Here is a 17,283-nt window from a genome sequence, read left to right on the forward strand (position 1 = left end):
GTGGTGGCATTTTTACGATTCTCTATGTATAGTATCATGTCATCTGCAAACAGTGACAGCTTTACTTCTTCTTTTCCGATTTGGATTCCTTTTATTTCCTTTTCTTCTCTGATTGCTGTGGCTAAAACTTCCAAAACTAGGTTGAATAAGAGTGGTGAGAGTGGGCAACCTTGTCTTGTTCCTGATCTTAGTGGAAATGGTTTCAGTTTTTCACCATTGAGGACGATGCTGGCTGTGGGTTTGTCATATATGACCTTTATTATGTTGAGGAAAGTTCCCTCTATGCCTACTTTCTGCAGGGTTTTTATCATAAATGGGTGTTGAATTTTGTCGAAAGCTTTCTCTGCATCTATTGAGATGATCATATGGTTTTTCTCCTTCAGTTTGTTAATATGGTGTATCACATTGATTGATTTGCGTATATTGAAGAATCCTTGCATTCCTGGAATAAACCCCACTTGATCATGGTGTATGACCCTTTTAATGTCCTGTTGGATTCTGTTTGCTAGTATTTTGTTGAGGATTTTTGCATCTATGTTCATCAGTGATATTGGCCTGTAGTTTTCTTTCTTTGTGACATCCTGGTCTGGTTTTGGTATCAAGGTGATGGTGGCCTCGTAGAATGAGTTTGGGAGTGTTCCTCCCTCTGCTATATTTTGGAAGAGTTTGAGAAGGATAGGTGTTAGCTCTTCTCTAAATGCTTGATAGAATTCGCCTGTGAAGCCATCTGGTCCTGGGCTTTTGTTTGTTGGAAGATTTTTTATCACAGTTTCAATTTCAGTGCTTGTGATTGGTCTGTTCATATCTTCTATTTCTTCCTGATTCAGTCTTGGCAGGTTGTGCATTTCTAAGAATTTGTCCATTTCTTCCAGGTGGTCCATTTTATTGGCATAGAGTTGCTTATAGTAATCTCTCATGATCTTTTGTATTTCTGCAGTGTCAGTTGTTACTTCTCCTTTTTCATTTCTAATTCTATTGATTTGAGTCGTCTCCCTTTTTTTCTTGATGAGTCTGGCTAATGGTTTATCAATTTTGTTTATCTTCTCAAAGAACCAGCTTTTAGTTTTATTGATCTTTGCTATTGTTTCCTTCATTTCTTTTTCATTTATTTCTGATCTGATTTTTATGATTTCTTTCCTTCTGCTAACTTTGGGATGTTTTTGTTCTTCTTTCTCTAATTGCTTTAGGTGCAAGGTTCGGTTGTTTATTCGAGATGTTTCCTGTTTCTTAAGGTGGGATTGTATTGCTATAAACTTCCCCCTTAGAACTGCTTTTGCTGCATCCCATAGGTTTTGGGTCGTCGTGTCTCCATTGTCATTCGTTTCTAGGTATTTTTTAATTTCCTTTTTGATTTCTTCAGTGATCACTTCGTTATTAAGTAGTGTATTGTTTAGCCTCCATGTGTTTGTATTTTTTACAGCTCTTTTCCTGTAATTGATATCTAGTCTCATAGCATTGTGGTCGGAAAAGATACTTGATACAATTTCAATTTTCTTAAATTTACCAAGGCTTGATTTGTGACCCAAGATATGATCTATCCTGGAGAATGTTCCATGAGCACTTGAGAAAAATGTGTATTCTGTTGTTTTTGGATGGAATGTCCTATAAATATCAATTAAGTCCATCTTGTTTAATGTATCATTTAAAGCTTGTGTTTCCTTATTTATTTTCATTTTGGATGATCTGTCCATTGGTGAAAGTGGTGTGTTAAAGTCCCGTACTATGACTGTGTTACTGTCGATTTCCCCTTTTATGGCTGTTAGTATTTGCCTTATGTATTGAGGTGCTCCTATGTTGGGTGCATAAATATTTACAATTGTTATATCTTCCTCTTGGATCAATCCCTTGATCATTATGTAGTGTCCTTCTTTGTCTCTTCTAGTAGTCTTTATTTTAAAGTCTATTTTGTCCGATATGAGAATTGCTACTCCAGCTTTCTTTTGGTTTCCATTTACATGGAATATCTTTTTCCATCCCCTTACTTTCAGTCTGTATGTGTCTCTAGGTCTGTAATGGGTCTCTTGTAGACAGCGTATATATGGGTCTTGTTTTTGTATCCATTCAGCCAATCTGTGTCTTTTGGTGGGAGCATTTAGTCCATTTACATTTAAGGTAATTATCGATATGTATGTTCCTATTCCCATTTTCTTAATTGTTTTGGGTTCATTATTGTAGGTCTTTTCCTTCTGTTGTGTTTCTTGCCTAGAGAAGTTCCTTTAGCATTTGTTGTAAAGCTGGTTTGGAGGTGCTGAACTCTCTCAGCTTTTGCTTGTCTGTAAACGTTTTAATTTCTCCATGAAAGCTGAATGAGATCCTTGCTGGGTAGAGTAATCTTGGTTGCAGGTTTTCCTCCTTCATCACTTTAAAAATGTCCTGCCACTCCCTTCTGGCTTGTAGAGTTTCTGCTGAGAGATCAGCTGTTATCCTGATGGGGATTCCCTTGTGTGTTATTTGTTGTTTTTGCCTTGCTGCTTTTAATATGATTTCTTTGTGTTTAATTTTTGACAGTTTGATTAATATGTGTCTTGGCGTATTTCTCCTTGGTTTTATTCTGTATGGGACTCTCTGTGCCTCCTGGACTTGATTAACTATTTCCTTTCCCATATTAGGGAAGTTTTCAACTATAATCTCTTCAAATATTTTCTCCATCCCTTTCTTTTTCTCTTCTTCTTCTGGAACCCCTATAATTCGAATGTTGGTGTGTTTAATGTTGTCCCAGAGGTCTCTGAGACTGTCCTCTGTTCTTTTCATTCTTTTTTCTTTATTTTGCTCTGCATCAGTTATTTCCTCTATTTTATCTTCCACCTCACTTATCCGTTCTTCTGCCTCAGTTATTCTGCTATTGATCCCATCTAGAGTATTTTTTATTTCATTTATTGTGTTTTTAATCGATGCTTGATTCATCTTTAGTTCTTCTAGGTCCTTGTTAACTGTTTCTTGCATTTTGTCTGTTCTATTTCCAAGATTTTGGATCTTGGAAATAGAATCTTGGATCATCTTTACCATCATTATTCTGAATTCTTTTTCAGGTAGACTGCCTATTACCTCTTCATTTGTTAGGTCTGGTGGGTTTTTATCTTGTTCCTTCTCCTGCTGTGTGTTTTTCTGTCTTCTCATTTTGCTTATGTTACTGTGTTTGGGGTCTCCTTTTTGCAGGCTGCAGGTTCGTAGTTCCCGTTGTTTTTGGTGTCTGTCCCCAGTGGCTAAGGTTGGTTTAGTGGGTTGTGTAGGCTTCCTGGTGGAGGGGACTAGTGCCTGTGTTCTGGTGGATGAGGCTGGATCTTGTTTTTCTGGTGGGCAGGTCTACGTCTGGTGGTGTGTTTTGGGGTGTCTATGGACTTTTTATGATTTTAGGCCACCTCTCTGCTAATGGGTGGCGTTATGTTCCCGTCTTGCTAGTTGTTTGGCATAGGGTGTCCAGCACTGTAGCTTGCTGGTCGTTGAGTGAAGCTGGGTGCTGGTGTTGAGATGGAGATCTCTGGAAGATTTTCGCCGTTGGATATTATGTGGAGCTGGGAGGTCTCTTGTGGACCAGTGTCCTGAAGTTGGCTCTCCCACCTCAGAGGCACAGCACTGACTCCTGGCTCCTCAGTTTGGGATGATTTGTTGTCTATTCATGTATTCCACAGATGCAGGGTACATCAAGTTGATTGTGGAACTTTAATCCGCTGTTTCTGAGGCTGCTGGGAGAGGTTTCCCTTTCTCTTCTTTGTTCTCACAGCTCCTGGGTCTCAGCTTTGGATTTGGCCCCGCCTCTGCGTGTAGGTCACCGGAGGGCGTCTGTTCTTCGCTCAGACAGGACAGGGTTAAAGGAGCAGCCTCTTCGGGGACTCTGGCTCACTCAGGCCGGGGGGGAGGGAGGGGCACGGAGTGCGGGGCGAGCCTGCAGTGGCAGAGGTTGGCGTGACGTTGCACCAGCCCGAGGCGCGCCGTTCGTTCTCCCAGGGAATCCGCCCCTGGATTCCGGGACCCCGGCAGTGGCGGGCTGCACAGGCTCCCGGAAGGGCGGTGTGGACAGTGACCTGCGCTCGCACACAGGCTTCTTGGCGGTGGCAGCAGCAGCCCCAGCGTCCCACGCCCGTCACTGGGCTCCGCGCTTTCAGTCGCGACTCGCGCCCGTCTCTGGAGCCCCTTTAAGCGGCGCTCTTAATCCCCTCTCCTCGCGCACCAGGAAACCAAGAGGGAAGAAAAAGTCTCTCGTCTCTTCGGCAGCTCCAGAGTTTTCCCGGACTCCCTCCCGGCTAGTTGTGGCACATTAGCCCCCTTCAGGCTGAGTTTTCGCCGCCAGCCCCAGTCCTCTCCCTGCGCTCTGACCGAAGCCCGAGCCTCAGCTTCCAGCGCCGCCCGCCCCGGCGGGCGAGCAGGCAAGCCTCTCGGGCTGGTGAGTGCCGCTCGGCACCGATCCTCTTTGCAGGAATCTCTCCGCTTTGCCCTACCCAGGTATGTGGGGAGTTTATTGTCTTTTGGGAGGTCTGGGGTCTTCTGCCAGCGTTCAGTAGGTGTTCTGTAGGAGTTGTTCCACGTGTAGCTGTATTTCTGGTGTATCCGTGGGGAGGAAGGTGATCTCCGCGTCTTACTCTTCCGCCATCTTACCCGGAAGTCTCAGGGTTTCTATTTTTAAGAATCAAGTATGTTAGGAAAGGTATGGAGTTGAGTTTTGTATGTGCTGCATTTGAGATGCCGGAGGAATGGTTGGAATGCAGATCTGCAGGATGAAGAGGATGCCTAGGCTGAGCCGAGCTGTGTAGTCCTCATCTTGGCTCCCACATGGAACCAGGTGACAAGAGGGGGCAGTTGGAGGAGAACATGTAGTTATAAGGGGACTTAAGAGGATCAACATGCCTCACTCTATAAATATTTGATTGACTGATTAATTGTATTAATAATGGGCCCTATATGAAGCAAAAGAAATGGAATCTATGAGATTCCACTCACGTTCTTATAAGTAAACTGTAGTATATCAAAGCAGGTTACAAAAATGGAATCCCTTCTGTATAGCTGCATGACCAAGCAAGTGAGCTGACTTATATTGGATCTCCAGTTATCATGTACAGGCAACTCAACCCCATAATTGGTCTTGCTATGTCCACTCTTGCTGCACTGTGAGGAATTCTCTACATAGTAGCCACAGAGATTTTTTTTTTTTTGTCAGCTAAATGTGAGGTCAATCCCTGTGTAAGATCAACTCTTTCCTTGGCCCTGCCAGCCTCTCTTACACATCTCCTACATTGCCCCTCTTCACCCACCGGGCTCCAGCTAAACGGCTCTTCTTTCTGTTCCTGCTTCATGGCCTATGTATATGGTAGGTGCTCAATAAATATGAAGTGAATGAATGACTCTACCTTATAGGTTTATTATGAGAAGTAAATGTGAAAAAATATATGAAGAGTCAATTAATGTGCCTGGTACATTAGAGGTGTGCAATAAACTCTACTTTTGATCACTTTTGTCCTTTTGTTACCAAATCTATAAACCTGATGTTTCTTTATCTTTTTCTCCTTCAACCTGCCTTTCTAGCTCTTCACATCTAGCCAACTTACTGTGTTTGATTTTTGCATCTCCATGTGTATTGATGTCTCTGTTCTCTTTAGTTGGTGCTTGATATGACTTCATCTAATTCCCTGGGCTTTTTGCTTATGTGTCCTCTCCTGAGTAACCCCATTTCTTATTGTGCTTCAATCATTATATATGGATTCCTGGTCCCAAGGACACTGAACATAAAACAACCTTCCTGCAATGAAATTCCCAGGAGAATGGGGACCCTCTAGAAATTCCCAAGACTATCAAGGGACTTTTCACCACTTATAAAGCATTATCCTGATCACATCATTATAAATGTGGATTTTGAATCAGCAATTTATAAATTAGAGCCAAGACTTACTGAACACCAACTCTGGGCTAGGCAAAGTCCTAAGCACTTTATATAAATTACCTTCCTTTACAAGTTTGATTTTATTAGTATTCCTGTTTTATACTTATTAACCTGCCCAAGGACACCCTACTAGTGATTTGCAAGTTAGGATTTAAGCCCAGGTGGTCTAATTTCAGATTCCTGCCCTCAACTATGCTTTTATATTCTATAGTGTCTCAATAGCAGTTGCAGGGTCATAGAGTTAACTTTTATTCTTTAGTGTTTGATTTAAAATTTTTAAAATAATATGCAGTTTTAGTTAAAAAAAAAGAAAAGAAAAACTTCCAACAGTTCCTTTCTATCATTCTACCCTACTACTTCAGGTCTCACTTAACTTATGGCAACTACTGTTAACAATATTTTCTGAGTTTTTGTCTTTATGTAAGATTTTTCTTTTTAACCTCTTAGTGTAATCTTCCTCTCAGCTTTTGTCTTCTGAAAAGTCAGCTTATTCCTAGTTAGTTGGTGAAAGTGTTAAATACAAATGATGGTACACACACACGCACACACACACACACACACACAACTTGGGTTGACCCTAAGAGAAAGGTGTTCTACCTATGTCCCAGGCAGACTTCTAAGATTAATTAAATTCTTACCTATTTGGTATCTATTTACTTGAGTTTCTGCCTGAAGGAGACCCACTTTTATTCTAAAACTCCAGGGTGATGAATTCTTCAAGTTCCCGGAACCGAAGCTGCTATTTGACAATTCTTCTATGACTATCACCTTGACGCTCAGAGAGAAATGAACAATGGCCCTTCCCGTCTGGCTGTATGGACTCAAGAATCAAATGTTTTCTAAACAATGTGAAGAGAGTTTTGTTTCTAGATCATTATCTTTTCCCACCTTTTCCCTTCCTGAAGAAGAACTCTACTTCTTCATCAGTGACAAAAAAAAAATGCCTCTATGGAAATGGCCATGCTTTTCAGCATGCAGTGGAACATTTTCCTAAAAAGTGAGGTCACCAGAAGCACAGAGCAGAGAAATCCCAGATGGCACTAATATTTGATTTCATTTTGAGCTCGCTCATATTCAGCAGATGGATTGGAAGGCTGACCTTGCTGACATTTCTGCAACACTGCCTGCTACTCCAATTGCCTTTGTGAATGTTTTTTCATAAGGCTTCTCTTGGTACCTCAGAGATTGATGCCTGGTCGCCCACCTGTGTTATGCTTCATTACGCCAATGTGGTTGAGAGTTGCTGTGTTCTATAAAAGGGGAAATCCTAGCTCATCAGTATCTCAAACTTTTCCTACAGTCTCACAAATTGCTTGTAACCTCTCAGAGAACATCATCTTCACTTTCTAGGTGTACCTCTGATCTGTATTCGTTTTTAACTTATCCTTTCCTAATTTTTCTGCCTTTTGGTGACATGGACAAATTAAGAATAATATAAAAAATCCTCTGGAAATGACTAAACTTAACAGTTTCCAACATGCCTATTAGACACAAAAATTTAATTATATGAAGGTGAATATTGTTGAATTCCTCCTTGCAGTATAGCTTTGGTGGCTAAGAGCACAGACCTGGGTTGGAGTTCCCAGCTCTGCCATTTCCTTTACTTTAATGTAAGCCTCTGTTTTCCTGTTTGTAAACTAGTGATATTATTAGTGCCTACCAGTTAGGATTGGTGTGAAGGTTAAGTGAGATATAATGAACAAATCATATTTTTATCACAGTATCGGCACAGAGTAAATACACGGTGAATGTCATTGTGCAGTATGCTTAGTATTTTTTTGCATATGTGTATAATATAAATGATAAAATAATTTTGCTTAGTTTTTATTTGGATTGCAAGGAAAGTGGACTGTTTGTTAAGGAGGAAGTTTTTAATGATCAGAATGAGGCTTTGTTTCAACACTTTTTATAAAATTTTGTTCACTTTTACAGATAATTACATAATCCACATACCTGTTTGGACAGGGAGCCTGTGGATATGCAGCACCCTCTTCCCCTCCCTCCCACACCCTGCAGCTCATTTCTGTTTCAGTGATGTGGCTAGAGAAAAGAAATTATCACACAGTGTGAATATCCAGCAGGTTTTATGTTTTTCCTGACAGGTTGACCTACATGGCCATTCTGTAAAGTTCCCTGGGAACACTCAGTGCTGAGGAGGATTAGGTTGCTTCAATCTTTACAAGTTGCTGGTTCTCACACAACCAGATTTTGGTGCACATTTTAAAGCAAAGCATACTTTGGCTTAGAAAACATTGCATATTTAATAGCCTATTTGACTGAATCACCTCTCTACCCAATGTAATGTTGATGAATTAGACTGCGGTTTTGTTGTGAAACTTTCTTGAGGGTGTCACTTTTTTCCCTTTGTACAGGTCCAACATAAGGCCAGACTATGCAGACTCCAATTTCCATGAGTTCAAGATGCACACCTTCAACCGGGTTACATCCTGCAAAGTCTGCCAGATGCTCCTGAGGTAAGTTTGTGTGATCCTGGTTTTCAGTTTAAAGGAACTGGTATAATTGCCAAATGTTTCAGACTTTGCTAAGGTCCCAGCAAAATGTTCTCAAGTGGGGATATTGCCCTACGAGTTTGGATCCATCAGGTCCTTCCTTGTCCTTGTGCCTGGACAGTTCCTTCAGAACCCAGGAAGGTCCTCTCCCTCCACTGAAGGGAACTGCATAGCACTGTGTTCTCTTGTTTTGCTTTCTGGCAGTAATGATTTCCTATAGGCAGAATTTCGCACCTTTTAACCTATCACCCTCTAATTTTACCTTGCAGGGGAACATTTTATCAAGGCTATTTATGTGTTAAGTGTGGTGCAAGAGCACACAAAGAATGTTTGGGAAGAGTAGACAATTGCGGCAGAGTTAATTCTGCTGGTAAGTCATGTTTATTGTTGTGATTCTGCTTTTAATGAGAACGTAAAACTTGCTAAACATAATTAAGGCTTAATTTACTCATAATATATGTTTATTATAACATTGCCTTTTGAAACTATTGTTTATGAGCACAATTTGAAAATTGTTGGAAATTCTTGTGACTTTTATACATACCTGGGAGGCTGAGGGCTTCAAGAGGGACTTGGAAGGTTCCATGTCACCCATTTCATTCACCCCAACCCCTAAATTTTAACAACACTGTACAAATACAGCCAAAACACACAAATGGAGGTGTAAAAACAAAACAAAACAAAATGGTTCTTTAATTCTGTCTTTGAATTTCTCCTTTTTTCTCTTAAATATTCATCTCCGAAATGCTAATGCTGCCAGGAGTAAACATTACACAGACGAATTCATGAATTAATGAATTGAATACATTGTCATTTTACAGCATTTAACAAAGAGCACGTATCCTTTGGATTTTGTGTAAATATTTTCCCCTTGGTTTTTAAGAATAATGCTCCGTGATTGTGACCTGAGCCAGTTTCTAAAACTGTTGGCAATTATGCATTCAGTAGCCTTTTGCCTCTCTCTGCTCCTCTTGGGCTCTCTTCCTTCTCTTTCTTTTCTGGACTCTTTATTCTTTCTCTTTCTTCTTCTTTCTCTTTGTCCTTTTCCCCTGAGTTTCTCTGTGTTTTATCAATAAGACCTTTCAAAATCAGTAAAACTTTTTGAACAGAAGAAAGGGATCTTTAACAGCTTGAGTTCAGAAGGTAGCCATGTCAACCTTTGATTTTCCCAAAGGGAAAGGTGGACATTGAATTATTTTGGATAATACAAAGAAGAGTGAAACAGAGGATAATAGCTCATTTCAGAGCTGAGTTCAGAAAATAGGCAGTCGTACAAAAGGTGTGAATCCTATTAGAGGACTGAGATCACAGCACATTCCTCTCACTCGGCTCCTTCTGTAGATGTATTTTCAGGGCCCCATGAGCCATTCTCAATGCCAGGCATGGGCAGTGCAAGGAGAGAGAGCCCGACATTAGTTGAGCACCTGCACTGTGCCTGCCCTGCCTGGGCCTCTGGCCGGGCCTTTCCTACAGGGACTCATTCAGTCCTCAAAAGAGCCCTTCCCAGTTTCTGATGGAGGTCACGGTGCTTATGCAACTTGCTCAAGGTCTGTTAGGTAAAGGAGACAAGATTAGCACCTACTAATGTTTCTGAAGGTCTGAAACAATCTACAAAGGTATAAAATACAAAAGAAATATTACATATATTTATTATTATTATTATTATTATTATTATTATTATTATTATTTAATCGCCTACCTGAAACAATTTATCACTTAAATTTCTGTGGTTCCATCTTTATGTGTTCTGTCCTTTAATCTCTTTGAGGACAATTAACATGTTACTTGCTCACAGTAGGTGAATGGATTTTTATAAACCCCATAGCCCTGTCTTATGAGTTTCAGTCTCTGAGGAGTATAAAGTGACCCCATAGTTGTCAGGGTTCTTTCAGTCTAAAGGGAATAGTGTAGGAGAGTGGTTGTGAGTCAAGCAGAGATGAGTGAAAATCTGGTTCTGCTCTTAGCTAGCTGCATGAGCTTGGGGAAAATATGTAAACATTTCATTTATTCATCTGAAAAATGGAACTTAGAAGATTATTGTGAGGATCATATGAATTAATGTTTATGCCTAGCAAAGTGCCTGGACACAATAAAAACTCAATATTTTCATCTAAGGTGTTATAATGAGAAACCGATTTTTGAAAGGAATGGGTTTTAATCTGCATTTTGGTTGTTTTTGTGATGTGGAGCAAATATGTATAGAGAAACTAGTGAGCACCAAACTTTGAAGTGATAGACAAGAATGACATTAAAAGGACTTAAAATTTTTACATTACACACAAATCAGTAGGAAACAGTTGGGAATTCCTGGTCTAGCCAGATACGAGAGTGGTATATTCCCAGTGCCTGTTCCAGAGTCATTGGTTCAGTGTCTTCTTCTGGTGGATGAGTTGCTCTGTGGAAGGAGACAGGATGAGAAGGCATTAAAGCCTATCAGCTCTGGAGTCTTGGTCGAGTTGGAATGAGGCTCCACAATTTTCTAGCTGGGTGACTTTGGTCCACAGTTACTTAACTTTTTTTTTCTTTCAATCTTTTGGCTGTGCTGCACGGCATGTGGGATCTTAGTTCCCTGACCAGAGATTGAACCTGGGCCCCCTGCATTGGCAGTACAGAGTCTTAACCACTGGACCACCAGGGAAGTCCCCCAGTTACTTAACTTTTTAAAGGCTTAGGTTCTTCCCTTATAAATTAGGGATAATAATAGTACCTAGCTTTCAAAAGTTTTTTGTTTTTTTGAATAAATTTGTAGTACCAGTTACTGCTCTAAGTACTTTACCACTGTTAGCTCATTTAGTCCTAGAACAATTTTGTAAAGTTGTGTTATTGCTATTTTTATCTTAGCAATGATGAGAAACTGAGGCACAGAGAAATAAAAAACATGTCTGAGTTGCTTAATCAGTAGACCTAACATTCAAATCCAGACAAGCCAGCTCCTGAGTTTGTTCTTAACCCCTGGGCTGGCGACCAGTCCTGTGAACTAGCTGTGATGATACATGCCAGATGCGTCAAATGCATAGTACCTAACCCAAGTACATAATCAAGTGCTTGGCTTTCTCTGTGAAAGAAAGAGAAATTCTAATCTGTGTGTGTGTGTGTGTGTGTGTGTGTGTGTGTGTTTTAAAACAAAAAACACTTTAAATTCAATTAAGTTAGTAACTACCAAATGTCTTTAGGTTTAAATGTTCAGATGTGCTGCAAGAAATTCAGGTATCTCTGGGGACCATGCCTGTCCTTTCCCCGTGGAATGTCTAAGAGCTGGAAGTAATTTTAGACACCTTAAGCTCCAGGGCCTCTTATTTTAAGATGAGGAAACTGAGTCAGAAAGAGTATGAAAATAAGATAAGAATAACAGTTAGTTCTTTGCAGATTATAGATAATGCTTACTTATACTCATTCATCAAAAGGTAGCATTGTTCTCTAAACTCTGTTATTTAATTCATTATAAAGCAAGAAATAGTTTTTTTAAACCTCTGGCTAAATTTGCTTCTTGGAGTTTTGAACGTAATTCCCTTGCTCTCTTGATTCTTTCTCTGCTTTGCATCCTTAGTTGTCCTCCATTCTCCTTATGTTTTGCACATCTGTGTCCTCATTCTCATCCTCTCTTCTCTTTCTGTCCTTTCCTGCTCAAGATTTTTAAGAGACTGATATCATTGAATGCTCGTAGTTAGTTAATTAGTATTATGAAGGAGGCTCCCCTTTTTTGCCTTTGGATTAAGATTTGGTGGGTAGCCCTTAGAAATGAAGGGATCTATCCTCAGAGTGAAGAGGAATTTCCATTACAGCTCTATCAGTAGCCTTCTCTCCCTCACTTCCAAAAAGATACTCTCTGAAAGTTGGAAGTCATGATATCCTCTCCTCAACCTCACCCCTTCCTGCTCTGATGTAGGTAGTGATCATGCGTAGAGTGTGAGTTTCAGCTTGGCGGGTCTGGTATGAATGTGGTAAAATAGGTAGTATTTTGAAGACATGGACAAGCTAGACTTTATGGGCTGTTACCTAGCCTATAGAGAATCCCAATTCCCAATATTGGTTTAAGTTTTGCACAGTTCTTTATTTTGACATCCAAGAGTAATTGCTTGCAGGAGTTCAGCAAGGTAACTTTCCATGAGTGATATGACTGGAGGAAAACGGGTGTAAGGAAGGAGGGCAGGAGGAAGGACACGATATATCAGAGGCTGGAGAATATAGTTTACTTGAATGGGACTTCTGTATGCAGGAGAGAACTTGAGAGAGAACTTGACTTTGGGGAAAATCATCCCAACAGCCAAATTTAAAGCAAGTGAATAATACTGGTTTAAGGCAAACTTAAATTCGTATAGAATCCACGTTCCCCTGTAAAATTAAATCATAGGTGATTTGAGATGATTGACGCCACCTTTACAGAGCTTTATGGCTTCATTGGTTAACACAGTCTATATTCTCAACAGACAAAAAGAGATTCCAGTTGGTTCAGTGTGAGTCAAAAGTCCACTTGTGGTCCAGAAAGCCACGGCTAGCAGGAGTGGCTAAGTAGTTATAAACGTTGGATAGTTGGGGTGGAAGACAGTCCCAAAAAGTGGAGCATTTTCATTCAACATTGGACAGGTTTATAGATAAGGGAGCAGTCAGTTGGCGAAGAGGTACTAGTTGTACAAAATGACACAGTAACCCAGGAGCTAAATGAAAGCTAAAGAATCTTCCACTCCACCTTGTAATTGTCATTTCCACTGGTCATCACATTGCAGGCCTTACCCTACTTGACCTTTCTTGATCATCTGGCACAATTAACCATCCACCACATCCCCCAGGTCATCCTTTGTATGTCTGATTAATTTTTCGGGCATTAGCCATAACCTAAAACCCAGGTAGATAAGACTCCATTTCCACTTAAGGCTTTTCTCCTGAACTTTGGATTCCAAATTTCCATTTTCTTCTCATGTATCCGTTCCCAGGTGTCCCGCAGTGACCTCAAATTTCACATATGTAAAACCAACCTCCTTAGTCATCACCACCAACTTCCTCCTATTCCTAGTCTTAGTTAAAGGTGTACCATTCATACACTCACCCAAACCTGGGTGTCAGCCTTGACTTACCGGCCTCCCTCATCTTCATTCACTTACCTATTCTTCTTAGTTCTCCTCCTAAGTCTCCCTAGGAGAGAGATACCATATCCACTGATACGGTATTGCTATAGATTAAACAAAAACTCATTGTCTCTTGTTTGGACAACTACAAACTCCCTGCTGTTAATTTTACTTCCACTATGCAATTTGCAACATGATCTTTATTAAAATCAAGTCTGATGTGTCACTTATTTGCTCACTATACCTTCCATTCCTCACAGAATAATGTTCAAACTTCAATTAGATGGTGAGCCTCTCACTGATAAGAATCATGCTGAACTGATGTTCTGACCTCTGGGAAGCCATGATGGATAGATGAGTGAGTGGACAGACCGACAAATAGAGTAATGAGTAGAACTGTGGTGTACCAGGATTTCTGGGCCCTGAAAATCACTGTAGTCTTAGAGGCAGAAGCAGGAGGCTGTGGGGGATTGGACAGTTTCTGGTTCTACCCTTGTAGAGACTAGAGCTCGAGTGGTTGTGGGATAAGTGGAATAAAAACCTGATCTGAATCCCTGGCTGATACTTTAAGAATGAAAGATAGAAAACTGAGTAGACCTTTGCATTCCTTTCTAGTATTTATTCAAGTTAAGTTTCATGCCCTGAGCATTGATCATCAGGCCTTTGACAAGGGACACTTGGGTTAGGTTAATAAGTAGCAAGAAAATGAACTGGCTCATGGAACACCTAATGACAAAAATGCTTCTGTTTCTGGAGAAATCTACTCCCTTTCCATTCAGTCCCATTTTTAGGATTCTTGCTTCTCTCTTAGTGTTTCTTCTCCCTGAAATATGCTCCCTCTTCTCCCTACAGTTCCAATATCTACCCTTCTTTTTCTTCCTCTCCAAGCTCTTTGTCAATCATTTAACCTTATCCTGTCCACCCAGTAGTCATCTGAATTAAATTGTTCTCTGATTAGTTTGTGTGTAGGTTTTACGTCTTTGCCAAGGTTAGGCTGTGTTGTGGTAACTAAAAAACCCAAAACCCCAGTGGCTTTAACACATAAAAGTTTATTTTTCACACATGCCTTGTTTGCTTTGGGTTCTTCCCTTCTAAGTAATGGCTTGGGGATCCGAGCTAGTTCCATCTTGTGACTGTGAATTCAACACATGGCTCCTGGGCTTGCTGCTCTTAAGACCTATGGACTGGAAGTGAGCAAATCCATTTTTTAACATCAGAAGTCCATTGGTTAAAACTGGTCACATGGCCTCAACTTAATTATATAAGGGGAGCTGGACAAGTAATGGAACCCATGGACTGTTTGGGGAACACTACTGTCTCTGCCACTTTTTATTTTTATTTTATTTTTTTAAGAGTTTTGCACTGTGAATAACCATCCTCTAATCACCTTTTTTTGTTTGTTTGTTTTAATGGAAGTTTGTAACATTTTATTTTATATTTTTGGCCATGCTGCACGGCTTGTGGGATCTTAGTTCCCCGACCAGTGATCAAACCCGGACCCTCAGCAGTGAAAGTGAGGTGTCCTAACCACTGGACCACCAAGGAATTCCCTCTGCCACTTTTTATTTCCTCTTATAGAGTATATGCTCCTTCACCATAGGGAATGTGTTTCTCATCTTTTGTATCTATCCCTTAGTACCAAGTCCAAAGTCAAGGTGCTTAATCTGAAGTTGTTACTGCTTTTTCCTAAATAGGAATATTTCAACCCAAATACAATCCTTGACAGTGTTGAATGTGGTAAAAATACTAACCATTAAGCATTTGAAATAGCTCTTCTTTTTTGTGGAAGTTACATCTTTGGATGTTGTCTCCTCTGGGTTCAGAAACCTTTAATATTTCATGATCTATATCCCTGAAATTTGTCTAGTCTTCATTCATCCTCAAAATAATAATTACTTGGTAAAAATGCAGTTCATTTCTGAATGAAGAAATTCATTCTCATTAATATTTGACAATGACAGATTATTAACTCAAGTACATTTCAAGTGTTATAAAAGGTCCTTTAAGGTTTTTTTTATATATATATTTATAAGACAAACTATGCAACTTGGACACAGACTTGAAGGTTTGGTGATTAGTTTATGTCTTAACATTTGAGGATTTGCATGGATATAAAGAGCAGGCAATTCCACTCTCTTTTTTGCTGAACTTGAGTTGACTTCTTCACATTCCCCATGGCAACCTCAGTGATCAACATGTACACAGACTCTGAAGTGTGCTGCCAAAACTTTCCAACCTTAATAATGCATAGGTATGAACTCCATTATGTGACACTTTCTCAGCCAGTCACTGCAAAGATAATATAATTCTAGAGTGGCATTTCTTTCTCCCAGTACACCACCGTGAAGGTCTAGTCCTAGACTATAACCTTTGGGGGCATTCGTGTTTTTTCCCTGCTGTAATATATGGCTAAACTCCTCTTGGCCCCTTCTTGCCCTGACGTTGATCAATATTATAGCTTGCTTTGCATCCTCTCGTTTTAAACAAAGAAAGTAACATTGGAAGGCAAATATTGCTGGAGTAGATGACTTCAGTTTATTGCATCTTTTCCTTTAGTGGGAGTGCAAGCCTCAGCTGCTCTAATACTTAACCGAAGCAGATCCCCACTTACTTATCTGTTTAATCGCTCTTTTATCTAGGCCAGCTGCTGCTCCTAGGTGCTGCAGCCACTCCTAATTGGAAGGAAGTTGCCTTGGTATCCTAATGGTTTAAACCTGCAAGATTGTTATCTAGGACCTGCACCCCAAATTGGCATCCGAAATGGCTCTTTTATAAATAGTATTGCAGTATTTTATCATAAGAGATTAACTTTTAGAATATAATTTTATTTCATCCTTCTACCATTAGGCATTTTATCACATGATTTTTACATAAACTGAAGCTTGATTATTGATTTCATAACCAAAAAATGACTTTGGTTCTATTTAACGTTATTTAAAGCCTTTTATATAAATTAGTTATCTTTTTTAACTTATCAAGACAATTTTATACTCAAGGGTAGTTATTATTCCTTCTGTTTAATTATTTGGGTCAGTTTAATGATATATTAATAATTATTAAAGTGAACTGAAAACTATTATATGGTTGAATTCCTGTTAGAGCTCCTGAAAAGATTTGAAATCAAAGCCTCTTTCCAAGTATTAGTAGTTTTTTTTTTTCCCCAAAATATTGCTGTAGATGTGAGTGGTGAACACAGCACTGTGCAACTTCCTCCAAAATTTGATCAGCCCACTGTCTTTTAGTTTTAATGTTTCATAAAAATAGCACATTAGCCATGATGACAAAAAACCTTCAAAAGCTTTCCTGGTAATTACTTTTCTGTGGCCCCTTTTGAGACAAATGATCTGAATGGGCATCGATTTGTTTAGTCTTAAGAAATAGAACTTCAGACAAGAGACAAAGCAGATTGTGTAATAATGTATGCATCGAGAGCCGCTTGTATTGGAAAACAAATATAATGGGACTGAAGTTTATGTATAAAAAATTAATGATATGGTATGAGTCTAAAGTCTCAGTGAAAATCATTTGTCTTACACAAATATGCCTACTGACCCTATGCCGGCACTGAAGATAGAGTTCTGCTCAGGCTCCAAGCACCTCAGTAACAGCACTTCTCTGAATTACATTGAACCAGTTGGGACATGATGAAAGAACGCAAGGTGTAAATACCTTGAGGGCCTGTGAGTCACCATCTAGAAAGGTTCTTGAAAGGGTAAGAACATTTTATAATTTGATCAATAGGAGCCTGAGAAATCGGCTGCAGGGTAAAGACAAGTTGAGGATTAAAAACTTTTGGAAACTTGAAGAATTGAATTACTATCCTAAGGAAGTTCCCAGG

The 17,283-nt window shown here is 39.8% G+C and overlaps 1 protein-coding gene across 1 annotated transcript in view; it reads left to right on the forward strand.

Annotated features, from left to right (window-relative positions):
• Positions 1 to 17,283, forward strand: part of VAV3 (vav guanine nucleotide exchange factor 3) — a 407,347-nt gene that overhangs the window by 252,149 nt on the left and 137,915 nt on the right. Inside the window, exons 16-17 of the mRNA XM_081216948.1 lie at positions 8,245 to 8,346; positions 8,652 to 8,752. Coding sequence (XP_081073074.1) covers positions 8,245 to 8,346; positions 8,652 to 8,752 — 203 coding nt within the window. The remainder of the gene's footprint in view (positions 1 to 8,244; positions 8,347 to 8,651; positions 8,753 to 17,283) is intronic.

The sequence above is a fragment of the Mesoplodon bidens genome, assembly GCF_964165515.1.
Source record: "Mesoplodon bidens genome assembly, chromosome: 2".
In the NCBI taxonomy this organism is placed as follows: Eukaryota; Metazoa; Chordata; class Mammalia; order Artiodactyla; family Ziphiidae; genus Mesoplodon; species Mesoplodon bidens.